This window comes from Phacochoerus africanus, chromosome 5, assembly GCF_016906955.1.
Source record: "Phacochoerus africanus isolate WHEZ1 chromosome 5, ROS_Pafr_v1, whole genome shotgun sequence".
NCBI classification, from domain to species: domain Eukaryota; kingdom Metazoa; phylum Chordata; class Mammalia; order Artiodactyla; family Suidae; genus Phacochoerus; species Phacochoerus africanus.
In genome coordinates, this window is record NC_062548.1 from 14,936,327 (window position 1) to 14,951,893 (window position 15,567).

The 15,567-nt window shown below is 42.0% G+C and overlaps 1 protein-coding gene across 1 annotated transcript in view; it reads left to right on the top strand.

Moving 5' to 3' along the window:
* Nucleotides 1-15,567, top strand: part of LOC125127215 (autism susceptibility gene 2 protein-like) — a 541,543-nt gene that overhangs the window by 284,412 nt on the left and 241,564 nt on the right. Inside the window, exon 2 of the mRNA XM_047779918.1 lies at nt 8,221-8,433. Coding sequence (XP_047635874.1) covers nt 8,221-8,433 — 213 coding nt within the window. The remainder of the gene's footprint in view (nt 1-8,220; nt 8,434-15,567) is intronic.

Consider the following 15,567-nt stretch of genomic DNA (forward strand, 5'->3'; position numbering starts at 1 on the left):
GGAATCTGAAAGATGAGTTCCTTTTGATGGACACCCAAAGTAATCTAATATTTGGTGATAACGATATGCTAGTTGTGCATGATGGCAAGAGTTGTCATTTTAAAAAAGGCTCTAGAGAGGTGTATGTGACCTACCAGTGAATTGCATGAAATAAATGTTAAAACTTGAAAAGCTTTTTTAAAAAATTAAAAAAAAAATTTTTTTTTTGGGGGGGGTCTTTTTCTAGGGCTGCACCCACAGCATATGGAAGTTCCCAGGCTAGGGGTCCAATCAGAGCTGTAGCCACCAGCCCACATCAGAGCCACAGCAACATGGGATCCCAGCCATGTCTGCGACCTACACCACAGCTCACGGCAACGCTGGATCCCTAACCTACCGAGTAAGGCCAGGGATCGAACCCACAACCTCATGGTTCCTAGTTAGATTCGTTAACCACTGAGCCACGACAGGAACTCCAAAACTTGAAAAGCTTTGACATGTGTATACACCCATGAAACCATCGCCACTATCAAGACAATGAAAATGCTCATCACCCCAGAAATTTCTTAATGTCCCTACATAATCTCTTCCTGTATTTCCAAGGGAACCACTCATCTGTTTTCTGTCACTGTTGATTTTACACTTCTTAGAATTTTATGTAAGTAGAATCATACAGAATGTTTTTTTTGGTTTGATTTCTTTTACTCAGCATAATTATTTTGAGATTTGTGTTGCTGCATGTATAAATAGGTTATTCCTTTTAATTGCTGAGTAATATTCCATCGAATGGTTATATTACAGTTTATTCATTGATGTACATATAAGTTGTTTCCAGCTTTAGTCTGTAGCAAAGCTGATATGAACATTCATGTGCAAATCTTTATGTGGGCATACATTTTTATTTCCTTGGGGAAATAAATAACTAGGAGTAGATTGGTTAGAGCATATTGTAGGTGGGTGTACTTTGAACTTTTGAAGAAATAGCCAACCTTTTTTTTTTTTTTGGCTTTTCTAGGGCCGCACCTGCAGCATATGGAGGTTCCCAGGTTAGGGGTCGAATCGGAGCTGTAGCCACCAGCCTACGCCAGAGCCACAGCAACACGGGATCCGAGCCGCATCTGCGACCTACGCCACAGCTCAGGGCAATGCCGGATCCTTAACCCACTAAAGCAAGGCCAGGGATTGAACCCGCAACCTCATGGTTCTTAGTTGGATTCATTAACCACTGAGCCACAATGGAACGCCTCCAACCTATTATTTATTTATTTTATTGAATTAATTTATTTTTTTTGTCTTTTTGCTATTTCTTGAGCCACTCCCGTGGCATATGGAGGTACCCAGGCTGGGGGTCTAATTGGAGCTATAGCTGCCAGCCTACGCCAGAGCCACAGCAACGCAGGATCCAAGCCATGTCTGCCACCTATACCACAGCTCACGGCAATGCTGGATCCCCAACCCACTGAGCAAGGCCAGGGATTGAACCCGCAACCTCATGGTTCCTAGTCGGATTCGCTAACCACTGAGCCACGACGGGAACTCCCTAACCTATTTTTTAAAGTGGCTATACAACCACTATGGAGGACAGTCTGGAGGTTCATTAAAAAACTAAATATAGAACTATCATATATGATCCATCAGTCCTGATCCTGTGCATATCTTAGGAGAAAACCATAATTCAAAAAGCTGTGCATCCCAGTGTTCATTGCAGCACTATTCACAATAGCCAAGTCATGGAACAACCCAGATATTGATCAACAGAGGAATGGATAAAGAAGATGTGGTACATATACACAATGGAATATTACTCAGCTATAAAAAATGCCATTTGCAGCAATTTGGATGGACCTAGAGATTATCATATGAAGTGAAATAAGCCAGAGAAACACAAATATCATGTTATCACTTATATGTGGAATCTAATAAAAATGACACAAAGGAATTTATTTACAAAACAAAAACAGACCCACAGATTTTGAAATCAAACTTTTGGTTATCAAAGAGGAAATGTGGGGGGGATAAATTGGCATTTGGGGTTAACATATACACACGACGATATATAAATTAGATGGATAATAAGAACCTACCTGTATAGCACAGGGAAGTCTACTCAATATTCTGTAATGACCTATTTGGGAAAAGAACCTAAATAAGAATGGATATATGTGTAACTGATTCTATTTGCTGTTAATACAATGCTGTAAGTTAACTCTACTCCAATAAAATTTTTTTTTAAAAAAGGAGTTCTGGGTGTGGTGCAGTGGGTTAAGAATCCAACTGCAGCAGCACAGGTTGCTGTGGAGTTGGCAGATTTGATCCCTGGTCTGGCTGTGGCATAGGTTTTAAATGTGACCATTACACACATTAGGGGGGATTTTTTTTTTTTTTTTGAACGGTGTACTGATTTTTTTTGTTGTTGTTAAGTTCCTATAGAGTCTTTTGTACTTACTAAGAAGTTTAGGTCCTGAAAATCTGTTCATAAGTCCATTTATTCAAAAGTTTGACGTGGGAGAAGCACTGTAAACATATCCATGTAGAGTTAAGTTTTAAAAGAGCTGCATGTTTTGTTTATTTAATTTTCACTATCACTGTAACTCCTTTTGCTTTTTTTTTTGCGCTTGAGAGAAGTGATGGTATCAGTGTTTGCAAAACCATTCAAAAACAAGTACAAATGCAATGTAGTAATCCAGCAAAGGACCTGACAGACCAAAATGACAGCACACAGCCATAAATGTCTTTTGATGGTGAAAGCAGTTTTTCTTTTTCTTCTGGCTTCTTTATTATTTTCTTTGCAAGTCCCTAAGATCGGATAACTAATAGAAGAGGTTCTGCTTAAATTGCACCCCTCTTTCACACATATGGGCACACCTGAGCATAAGTAGACACATACCACATATGCTTTAGAAGTGATGGGCTGCTCTCAGATTAGTTTGGTTGGAAAAATCAGATGGAGGCGTTCTTTCTACAACCTGTTTCATGCAAGGCAGGCAAATTGTGCCCTCATTTTCTATTGTCTGTGGCTTCATCTGTAATCAGCAAATGGAGCCCTGCAGCCTACAGAGTGTTTCACCTGCAATTTGTTGCTCTCTCTTAGTTTGTGCAACACCGAACCATCTCATTTTGAAATTCAGAAGTGGCAGAGGAAGGCTTTGGTGGAAGATTATAATTTGGGAGAAGGGAAAGTCAAGAGCAATATCACCTATTTTGAAGAAAGGCTGAGTGTTGAAGGAAATTGCCTTGGTTACTGGGTCTCTGAGCCTCAGGCTCTCAGCATGTGTACTGCTGTGACCCTGCCCTCCATCACCAGTGACCTAAAAATCACATAATTTCAACTATTCATGAAACCTGTCCCCATCTGTTGTGCATAGCTTGTGCACTTACCCCCTCTATTGCCAGCAAATATGTCTAAATCTTTTACCTCACAGCTAGCCTTCTGTTGGCTGGCTGTCTTGCTTTCTTGCTTGCTTCTTCTGTGATTGTCAAATGAATGAATGCCTCAAAGCATTTTTTCCAGATCTCTCCCTAATCCTCTGTCCTCCTCCCTTGCTTATTTGCTAATATGCTTTCCTTACCGAGTGATCATCTTATTTTCAAAAACCAGTGCAGATAGTTCTGATAGACTTCAGTTTTCTTTGGGAACCACTAGCCCACACCATGGTAGACTAATGACTCAAGAGGCCTTTGAAAATCACCATTCATTGATCCTAAAAATGTATAAACCAGACAGTTTTTCTTCCTATATTGTAGCAGTGCTTTACAGGCTGTCTGTGTTTCGTTAAGGAAATTCTAAAATTTGTTGCTAATATAGTTTGCCCATGCTGACTTGATAGATGGATATATGCACACATAAACATGCATGTGATCATGTGTGCAACTCTTTAGAAAGTTACAATGTGAGTAGTTTATAACCAGTCTATTTGTCTTTGAGTCTCATTGCTTAAAGAGTGGACAGATTTTGTCATTTCATTCCCAAGACAGTCATTGCTAAGTGATCATTTTACATTATACATAGTAAGCAGTGGGTACAGGTTTATAGAGGGAATAGACAAATAGCAGCCTGGTATTTTCAGGAACTGTTCCAAAGAGTCTATATAGTATTTATAAATAAAACTATGTCTTTGAAAGGATAAAGATACTCTGTCCTTTCGAAGATACTCTTTATCCTTTCAAAGATCTTTGAAATCATCTCAACGTAATAAAAACTTGCAAAAGGCTTCATGTCTTCTTTCCTCTTAAGCTACCACCTCTGTACACATTTTGATCCTCTCTCTTTCCCGCTTCTACCCCCGCCCATACCCTCCAGAGTTGAAAATCTCAATATTAATTGGAGCTAAGATGATTGTACTGCTGCTGCTAAGACTTCAGCAGGTCTCTTACAAGCTAATGTCACGGCATGGGGTCCATTTGCTCTGTGTAGCTGTTCTGTGGTGCAGTGAGAATGCCTTGATTAATATGCTACATGAAAATAAAATGGATTTGGAAAAAATTATACCATATTCTCATAAATATTAATTCACATTTGTATGGAATTGCACATAATTTTCAATATACTTTGGAGCACCTTCAGTATGAAAAAAGATACGGTCTCTGAAGAGAATGGTGTAATTTTTTTTAGAAAAGCACAGCTGATACATTATTAAATATCATTTGTTTATTAATCCGATACTCTACATGCATATGATGTAGGGCAGTAGGTGGATTGTGTGACAAAGAAAGGCATTTCTTTCAGCCTGTGGGGAGTTTATGTATTACCCTTAGAAGTGGTGCAGTTTAATCATATTCTATGGAATCAGTCTGTGATAGGACTCACCTGGCTGTTTCAACCAGTGTTGCCATTATACCTGAGTGTTTTTTCTTGATAGCTACAAAATTGGTTACATGCAAGACCAAATTCTGAGCGCCTGACATAGCTGACTGTGGTAGTCGACACTGGACAAAGGAATAAACATAGCAGACATTTATCGAACATTTAAGGGAACTTAAATGTCCGGGAACTGTGGAATCAATGGCCAGTGTACTTGCTTCAGCCTCAGCTTGTCCCCCTCAACCGTTCCTCTCCACACCCTCATTGCCTTGGGAGAGCTGCCTCTCCGAGGGAAAATGGCAAGTCATCTCCAGTGGTTGCAGCTAGAAGTTAGCCCAGAATCCACTTATTTACTTTATAAGGGTGTTCTCTTTGATGTTGCAAAAATAAGGCCTTTCCCCTTTTCTGGGGCTTGCTGTTTGCTTCTTGTATGCCAGCAGTGCCTATTTATTTAGGCTCCTTGGCTTCCTGCTTCTAACAGCTTTACTAGCCTGCCTCATTCACTCTGTGTTAGAGGCAGCTTGGGATATCATTAAATCACTATTATGATTTATAGATTTGAATTCTTTACCTAGTTGTTAGACACATTTTGACCATCTACTATTTGCATGACTCTGTAAGTCAGACCCAGGGGTTACTGCTATTTAGTACTTGACCTCATTCGTTCAAAGTATTATGCTACCAACAGCCTCAGGGCCTTTGCACCAGCTGTTCTCTTTGCCCAGAATTTCAGATCTAGGTCAAATGGCAGCTCTCTCCTCAGCCACAACCTCTTCCTTTGGACTAGACCATTTCCCTCAGTTTTAGCAGCCTTTATCATTCCTTCTGAACGGTTCATTTCATAATTATATATTTGTGTGATTGGATTCGTATTTGTCTTCTGAATTCTAAGTTCCATGAGGTGGGGATTTTTTTCCCACGTGATTGTTTTCTGACCATCTACAGGATGTGCTGGGTTTGGACTTGGCATATAATGAGTAGATAGAAAATACATGTTAAATGAGTGGACCCCTAAGTACAGTGTTTTGTGTAACAGAACAGTCTCTCTGAAGTGGCAGCACTGGGTAGAGTCCTTGAACTAGAAAAAGGGAAGGGTGTGGGAGGGTGGGCTTTTGAGGCCAAGGCAAAGCAGATGCAAAGGTCCAAGGTCCCCAACTAATGACTGTGGCTGATTTGGGGAAAGACATCAAGGAGCATGTATGTTGGAGTTCTCGTCGTGGCGCAGTGGTTAACGAATCTGACTAGGAACCATGAGGTTTTGGGTTCGATCCCTGGCCTTGCTCAGTGGGTTAACGATCTGGCGTTGCCGTGAGCTGTGGTACAGGTTGCAGATGCGGCTTGGATCCCGCGTTGCTGTGGCTCTGGCGTAGGCCGGTGGCTGTAGCCCCGATTCAACCTCTAGCCTGGGAACCTCCATATGCTGCAGGAGCGGCTCAAGAAATAGCAAAAAGAGACAAAAAAAAAAAAAAAGCATGTATGTGTGTCAAGAGGGGAATGCTGAGATACTGGAAAGAGGTAGAGTAGATACCCTCAAGAGTACTGGTCGGGAGTTCCCGTCGAGGCTCAGTGGTTAATGAATCTACAAACCATGAGGTTGTGGGTTTGATCCCTGGCCTTGCTCAGTGGGTTAAGGATCCGGCGTTGCCGTGAGCTGTGGTGTAGGCTGCAGACGTGGCTCGGATCTTGCGTTACTCTGGCTCTGGCGTAGGCCGGTGGCTATAGCTCCGACTGGACCTCTAGCCTGGGAACCTCCATATGCCACAGGAGCGGCCCTAGAAAGACCCCCCCCAAAAAAAAAAAAGAGTACTGGCTGGGAAGGAGAATGAGGTGAAAGTGACATTTTAAGATTGAGAAATGGGAGTTCCCGTGGTGGTGCCGTGGTTAACGAATCCGACTAGGAACCATGAGGTTGCGGGTTCGATCCCTGGCCTTGCTCAGTGGGTTAACGATCCGGCGTTGCCGTGAGCTGTGGTACAGGTTGCAGATGCGGCTTGGATCCTGAGTTGCTGTGGCTCTGGCGTAGGTCGGCGGCTACAGCTCCGATTGGACCCCTAGCCTGGGAACCTCCATAAGCCGTGGGAGTGACCCGAGAAATGGCAAAAAAAAAAAAGACAAAAAAAAAGATTGAGAAATGGATGAGGGACATTTTTGTTTTGGTATTTATTTTTAATTTTTTGCTTTTTAGGGTCACACTCATACAGCATATGGAGGTTCCCAGGCTAGGGGTGGAATCTGAGCTGCAGGTGCCGGCCTAAGCCACAGCAACATGGGATCTGAACTGTGTCTGTGACCTACACCACAGCTGAGGCAATGCCAGATCCCTGACCCACTGGGGAAGGCCAGGGATTGAACCCACATCCTCATAGATACTAGTCAGATTTATTTCCTCTGCACCACAACTTGAACTCCTTGGTATTTATTTTTAAATATGTGCTTAGGACCAAAGATACTGAGAAATTGTGTGCAGCTGAGGCTCCAGGAACGAGCATTTTCCTTGTAAAGAGAAATATATCTACTGATTAACAAATGAGTGAGTGCCAAGTCACTTTCATTTTAGTATCTAATGTGTACATTTCTCAGGGTTCAAAGGACATTGGCACATGTCTTATCAAATCTGGAGCCCATTTTGCATATGAGCTCAGAGTTACGGTGACTTACCCTCAAATTTCATAGTGAACAATGTCAATGTTAGGACTCAAACCCAGGTCTTTTGGTATCTCAGTACATCCTGACCTGCCTGCAGACATAGATCACACCTATATCATGTGGCCTGAAGTACCTGCCTGTAGTTCCTACAGGTGCTGCTCCCTCTTCCAGAGCATGCATTATCCTTCTTTGACCCCCCCTCCCCCAGCCACACTACAGGAATAAATGAAAAGTTGCTGTTGATCTTGGTGATAACATGGCTGTTACATTTTGCAAAGAAGATGGGAATTAAGGATGCTCAGAGGAACTTGCGGTAAAAATATAATGCATTAAGGAAACGTTTTAATCATACGAATTGACAGTTTCTTTCTTGCTGGCTTACATCCACCTGGCCCTGGTATGTTCCGTCTTGTGCTGCTTTTTTTGAATCATGCATGCACTTAGTACTCCTTTTCTGAAACCTAATTGATGTACCATCTTGAGAAGTGAGTGTATTAAGCCTCCTTGGGGAATAGTGTGTGCTGGACCCAGCACAGAATGGAAAGCTACTATCCCAGGCAGCAGTGACGTCACTTCTGATAGGCAGATATTTTCTGCTTTATTGAGTTTTCTTCCCAGTAAAAACAAAAAGGATGTATTTGTGCCACTAGGAATTCAGAAAAACTGTAGCCTCATACCCCAATTTCCTGCCTTCACCCCCTTCCTTCTAGTAACCCCATTTGACCTGTATTTTGGAGGTGATGCTAGATACCTATGTAACCACCACTTTCCTTTCCTTCTCTGCTTTTCTGCAGAAAGATGTAGCACTTAAGCCTCAGGAACGGGTGGAGAAACGCCAGACCCCTCTGACCAAGAAGAAACGCGAAGCACTTACCAACGGCTTGTCCTTTCACTCCAAGAAGAGCAGACTCAGCCACCCCCACCACTACAGCTCAGACCGAGAAAATGACCGCAATCTCTGCCAGCACCTCGGGAAGAGAAAGAAAATGCCGAAGGGACTCAGACAGGTGAGGATGCTTAGGGTTCGTCCCTGCCTGTGGCTGCTTTACCTCAGGTGTCTGCTCCTCTGAGGGTCTTCCTAACAGGTAGAGAAGGTGGTCTCGCTGGTTGCGGGGGGGGGGGCTGTCCTGCCGAGCTGTGTGATTGCTTCTAAAAGACTAGATCATCCATGCTTGTTGTTTTTATTATGGCCTGAGACTTTAGCATGGTACCCTTTCAGTCATGTGCTCTCTGTGTGGCCAAGCCTGATGCTGGTGCCCTTGACATTGAGGGCAGAAATCTTGGTGATGGTAAAGGCAGACTGGCTTGCAGAGAGAGGTCCTCTGAGGTAGAACAAAGGGAACGGCAGATTTGACCACATACACTGTGTATTTCAAGGTTCTGTGGTGCTAAAAATGGTTGTCTGCATGCAAGCAGTACCCTGAGTAAGATTTATAGTTTCCAGGGAAGCTCAAATACTGTGGCGTGTGGGAGAGCAGTGGTGAAGAAATGAGTTTGCCTTTCGGTTCTTCCGTTCTCCTCCGTAGCCCATAATTCAGGACTGTCTTTGTGATCTGCTGATTGCATGAAAGTCTGGTAGCAAGGCTTACTGGGCTGCTCAATAATTGGGTTTCAATGATCCACAAGGAAATACAGCTCTTGGCATTTGGAAGGGCTGCCTGTGGAAATCCCCACATGAGATAGATTAATATGAGAAACGAGGCTGTTGATAGCAGTTTTTCTGCACAAATCCGGAGGCTTCAGTGCCTGCTGAGTTACCTGTGTCCTGGGTGCGTTTTGTTTGTTTTTGGTGGGACCTCTGGGTGGGATTGACTCTCACTTAAGGAAGCTGAGGGAGGGAGTGTAGTTCACAGAGCAGGTGCTGCTCATTAGAAGCTGAACAGGTAATTTCCAGTCTGCAGATGTTCCTCTGCAGAGGGAGACGGTCTGGGATCACCCAAGACGGTGGTGCCAAAACCTCCCACATTGTCAGAATTGTATCAGGAGCCTTATTCAACACGTTCCGGGCTCCTCCCTAGAACCTGATGAGTCAGAATTTCTAAGGGGGGGAGGCACAGAAATCTGTAGTCGTAGAAACTTCCTATTTGTTAAATGGTCAAGCCAGTTTGGAATCATTCTTAGGAAGAAGCAAGAGTGTATTTTCGGTGATAATTTTTAGTTATTGAAAGAACCAAGAACCTCAATAAGATTTCGTGGTCAGTTTGGTGTCAGAGTCGAACCCGGTGGATTGACTCCTGAAAAAATACCTGGAATGATGGATTTCAGTCTGGACTCAGGGAGCTCTCAGGGACGTGTTCCCAAACCTGATACATGGCATTTTTTCTGTGTCCTAAATTGAAATGCCAGTTTGGCGTTGTAATAGTTGTTATTAACATTTATCTAATGCATCGTACGTTATAGTCATTCAGTGAGGGAGTTGGTATGGTATAATCCACAATTTTCACAACAACCCTGGGCAGTGGATGATATTAATGATTACTATACAGGTGGAAAAACTGGGGCTTAAAAAATAAAGTGGCTTGTCTGAGGCCACTTCGCAGTGAGGGACAGAGCCAGCGTTTAGACCCAGATTTCTCTGCCTTGCTTCTCTTTCTCTGTATATTCTGCTTTCCTGGTTTGAGATAAGGACTCCAGGTCATGGGATGCAGGGAGTCTACAAGTATTTTTAGAAACTCCAGGAGTTGGTTTTCTCGGGGAAGTGATTGTGGTCATAGAAATGGCATAGGAAACCCTAAGGAGAAACAGGATAAGCTACAAAGAATGGAGAGCAGAGAAGGAGCGTGGGAAGTTGAAGGCAGCCACACTTAGATGAAGATTTAAAAAAATTTTTTTTTGGTGGGGGCACAGAGAGTGAGGTGGGGGAGGAGGGGATAGGCTTTGTACAAGATAATATTCTGGGGGCATCTGTGACTTCTAACTCAGGTCCCTCTGTGCCAGTTATGTGGGAAAAGTGATTATTCCCAGTGGAGAGAGGTTGCAGTGTGACCACCACCTTTCCTCAAGGTCCTCCGTCCCAACAGGGTGGGAGGAAGCATTCTTACTCTTTCAGGCAAGAAATTAATTTAATTCTGAGCCTACACAAAGCTGTGGTTCCTCATCCTTGACTCTCTTACTCCCAGCCCTGGTCTGACTTTTCTGTTCTTCTTCCTCAAATTTCTTCTCTCTGCTTTGTCCTCTGGTGAAAGAGTTTATGATCATAAAAGAAGGCTAGGACTTTTATGTCTCTAATTCGAGTAGCTTTTTGGTCTTAATGACCAACCTTCTGGTACTAATGGGTATTTGAAATCAAAGCTTTCCTTGTTTTAGGGGACATATTTGAAAAGCAATTAGTATGACTCACTTTTTACAAATCACGGAGAAGGAAAGAATGAATTGGATCTTTGGCCTGTGTAAAAGTTTTAAAAACAAATGGTGTTTTCTTATCTTCAGTGTTAATGCCAGAATACACTATCTAATTCAAGTGTTATTTTTTCCAATAGGAAGAGAGACAGACGTTGATAATTGAGGATAGAGCTTTTCATTTATAATTTTACTCGCATCCCATGTGCTGTTGAAACCGTGTTGCTACACATCTGGAAAATGAGAGGTTTGGACTAGAAGGTTTCTCAGTTCTGTCATTCTTAAGGTTTTTGAATAACACACGGATGCATTGTGTTGCCGAAAAGGAACCGTGTTTCTGTAAAGGGAGTCTGCAGGTCATTTAGTTTTGGAGTCTGTAACTAGTTGGCTCTGTGAAGACGTTGAAGGAGAGGAGTGAGACGCCTTCCTGGGATGTCAGCCCATACAAGTGCCATCTGTTGTGTGATGCTTGGTTTTAAAAGGTGACACACAGGGTGTGTTTAATGGTTACAGGAGCTGTTCTACCACTTGAGCTAAGCATATCTGAAATTGCTTTCCTATCATTCCAGATGCCTGTACACATTAAAATAACTCCCCGCCCCCGGCCCCGCCGTCTTTGCCTCTTACTAGATAAAGCAAACGGAATCTTAACCGTCTTAGCTGGAAGGGAACCTCAAGATGAGAATGGGCCTTGAGAAGAATTTCTAAACAAATGGATTGTTGTAGTGCCTCTCATTGAGGGAGTTATAATTGGAAAAACTACAGATGAAAGAGGGCAGTAGGAGGTGGGAATTTAGTCTTTATTTTTGACTCGGTGAGAGTGGATTAGGTTTGTATCTTATTAGGAATTGTTACTCCTTAAGCAGGCAACTTAATGCATAGCTTTTCTGTAACTATGGGAGGATGTTACTCCTTCATGGAGAGAAAATAATAGGTTTTTTTTTTTTTTTCCCTGAAACTTCATTGAAGGCAACTAATCCTTTTATTGCGAGAGTGCAATTACATACTTTTATAAGAGAGACGTGTAATTCTAAGACCAGACTGCTTTCTCCTTCTCTTGCTGATTATAAAACTTCAGTTCTCATAATGTTTTTTCATACTGTTAAAAAAAAAACCTTTTTAATGAGCACTTAACTACCCCACATGGAACTTACTTGTTGGATTATGTTTTGAAGCATAAATACACATGGATTTAGAAGATACTGAGCTGGCGTCTGCCTTGTAAAATGGTTCCTTTTTTATGTGGAAGATTGGAACTCTCTTAATTTCCAAAGGGGTTTTAAAAAGTGAGGAAAGGAACCAGTTAACTGTTATACAAAATTGTACATGTCTTTCTGACTCCCCTATGCTTGCGGTTTCCTACACAGACCTCTTTGCCCATGATGTAAGTACTCAGGCATCATATAAAGAAGGTTTGGCCCTTATTAATAGGGATATAGTAGGTTTTTTTTTCCTTCTTTGACTTGGGAGTGGGAAAATCAAAATACAGAGCAGTAGGTCCTCTGAATAAGGATCTTTACTCTCTAATTGGGAAACTACTGAAGAACACAATGAAATCACCTGCTGCCAAATCTTTTAGCCAAGTCTTAACTCCCTCAGATGCATTTTGGGAAAACTTAACTCCTCTGAGGGCTGTGAGTTTAATCTTCTTTCAGTATGTCTAACTTCTAGACCACAGGGGATGCTTTAAAATTTTAGTACTTTGTCGTTGAAAACTGAGAGCAGAGGGTTTTAAAAATAGAGAAATGATGAGGAAAAGTTGATGAGAGTTCAGAGAACTCTCAGATTTGGCTCTGAGTGGCTATTTTTAAATCTCCATTCAGTCCATTAGTCTGTCCTTTCTCTCTCTAGTATAAACCGAACCAGAGGAAAAAGGCTTAAGTGAACGAGGAGGAATTTTTAGGTTATATGAACTCTTCTAAACAACAGCAGGACAGATCATCAAAATAAATCTCAGAATCTCCCTCCTAACTGAATTTTAGGTGCCAAAAGCCCTTCATCCAAGGGCAGAATTTCCCAGAGAGAGCCATCCTGTTGAGATTGCCATTTGAGAGGCAAATAAAGGAACTTGGGAATATTTCAGGAGCCCAGCAGCTGACGAGAATGGCTTATGTGGTTTAAAAATCTTCATACAAGTTGATCTGGGTAGCTATTGCTTGTAAAGAATGGAAATTTGCTCCTCTCTCTGAAAATCTAGTATGAGTCAAATGTGGTGGAAGATCTGTAGCTGACCTTGTAGATTCCATCGGTGTGTACTGATCTGTAGGAAGAGGAAGGATTGATCTCAGTGCCAAGTCTTCAGACGTAGAGCTGTTATTTAAAGCTTTGTATGGTGGCTGAGTCCGGGTTTTGGGTATGGGCATTGCATGTTTGCCTTACTTGAGTAAGTGGTTGTGTTGGTAAAGGGCCCAGGTGGTTGAGCCACTAGCTGACCTTGCATCCATCCTGATGAAGCAGCATGTCTTGTACATGCTCTTGTCCTTAGCGGTTACTACCACAGGGGACACTTTATTTCAGTGGGACTCACTCAGATCGTCAGAGGACTCTTTGGTAACATTTGTTATGGGTAGAAATTGACTTGCAAAGGAGGATTTATAATGGAAAACTTTGATTAAACAGATCCAGTTCAAGTCACATTGCCGAAGACCTGCTAATTAGTTTTGGGTGGAAATCCAGGCTGAAATCACACAGGTATTTATCCACTTTGTCTCTAGAGCCTACAGGTTTCTGGAAATCAAGAGCATTTGAAGCACTAATGTAATTAGGCATTATAGTAATTTAAAGACATGAACTTGGCTAGGTGCTCTTTCATAAATATATTTGTTATAATGGCTAAATGCCTGAAGGTGTATTGAGCTTGTATCAAGAAATGTGAGCTGAGTTAAATCATTTTTACTTCGTACTTCAGAGTTTCAAGTTTAATATGTTAACTGAGATTTCATTTGCTTTTCAGAAATTAGGTAGTCATGTGAATGTTACAAACCGAGATAGTAAATAAAATTATTTTTCCACCTGATGCATTTAAGTTGCACACTACTTTTTCCCTTTGCCCAAACTACAGAAATAAGAATAAAAGCATGTAAGAAAAAACTGGGAATGGGGGTGGGGTGAAATTGGCTCTTGGAATCTTGATTGACTTGAAATAAGAACAAGAAGACAGCTATAAACATCTGGTTATTGAGGAACCTCCAACCTAGGCTTGTCTCTTTTCAGAATTAATTGTGTGTTGTACTAGTGGTATTTGTTTGGTATTGGGAAACCTGGTATTAATATAATAACAACTTGTATAAAGTTTTTTTTTTTTTGACTTCAGCATTTAGAAGCCATGATATTTTGAGTTCTGGAGTTCTTATTTTGTGTCTTTTGACTCCTTACATTGTTGTCTGGCATAAATTCCATCAGCCCTGAATGTTGGTAAGAGTGAGCATAAGCATCACGTGACTTCAGTGAGCGAGATGTTGGGAGTGAAGTGGCCAGTAATAAATTTTATCCCAAGTGATATAGGTAACTTTTAATTAAAATTTAGTAAAAATTGACTTAAAAAGGACATGGCACATTGACTACCACTTCATAAAATAAAACCCACAGAGAGAACATAGGCTGAATTGGAAAAGGATCTGCAATTAAAAGAATGGGTAGTAGGGAGTTCCCATCGTGGCTCAGTGGTTAACGAATCCGACTAGGAACTATAAGGTTGCAGGTTCGATCCCTGGCCTCCCTCAGTGGGTTAAGGATCCAGCGTTGCTGTGACCTGTGGTGTAGGTTGCAGACAAGGCTTGGATCCCACGTTGCTGTGGCTCTGGTGTAGGCTGGTGGCTACAGCTCCGATTCGACCTCTAGCCTGGGAACCTCCATATGCCGTGGGATCGGCCCAAAAAAATGGCAAAAAGACAAAAAAAAAAAGAATGGGGAGTAACTCAGCTTGATCGAGGCTGAGACCTCTTAAACTCGTGTCATAAAATAGTGACATTCACTGATCCCAAAGTAAGAATGTGTTCTATGTATGTCTCGTGGAACTTTATGTAAGGCCATTTAAATATCCTGTATATTGTTAGAAGAGTAAGATGCGTGGTGACAGAAAGGATTCTTAACCCCGTGTACTGTAAATTCCTACAGTACTGGTGACTGAAGGGTGAGGGGGAGAGTGTTTGTTTCATTACAAGATGTAGCCATTACACTTTTGATAGTTGATGAGACTAGATAAAACTCCCTCTCTTTCTATATATTAAAACTGCATTTCTGTGTTAATGTAATGGTACATTTTCCCTTTTCTAATGATACAGTGTTATCTGGGTGTGGCCAGATCTTAGCTACAGAGCTGAAACAAGCCTCCATGTATTCTGCATTCTAATCTCCGGCTCCAGCAGCCGCATCTCCACACAAGTCTATACATGACAGGTAATGAGTGGGAGGTGGGAGTGGGTGGGTGGCTGCGTGATTTGCAGTGGTGTTGGTGAACAGATGGTTTTGATAGCCACGTGTTGCGAGATTCCCGTGGGAGTCGATGGTGGTGACAGGCGAGTCACAATGTGCTATTTACAGTTTGGGTTTGCAGTCTTTCAGTGACATCTGAATGCTCTTTAGCAACTGCTTTCATTACTGCCTTTCGAGGAGCTGCTAATTGAAAATGAAATTGTGGGTGGGCTTTAAGGCATGCCCAGGCAACGCTGTGTGGTAAATGTTACTTGAGAATGGTTGGGTATCTTAATGCCCAATTTGTAATTCTTTTTTCTAAGGAGGAAAAGCTAACAGTGCGTTGGAAGATTCAGGCTGTGCACAGAGGCAGAGCCGAATGTCTCATC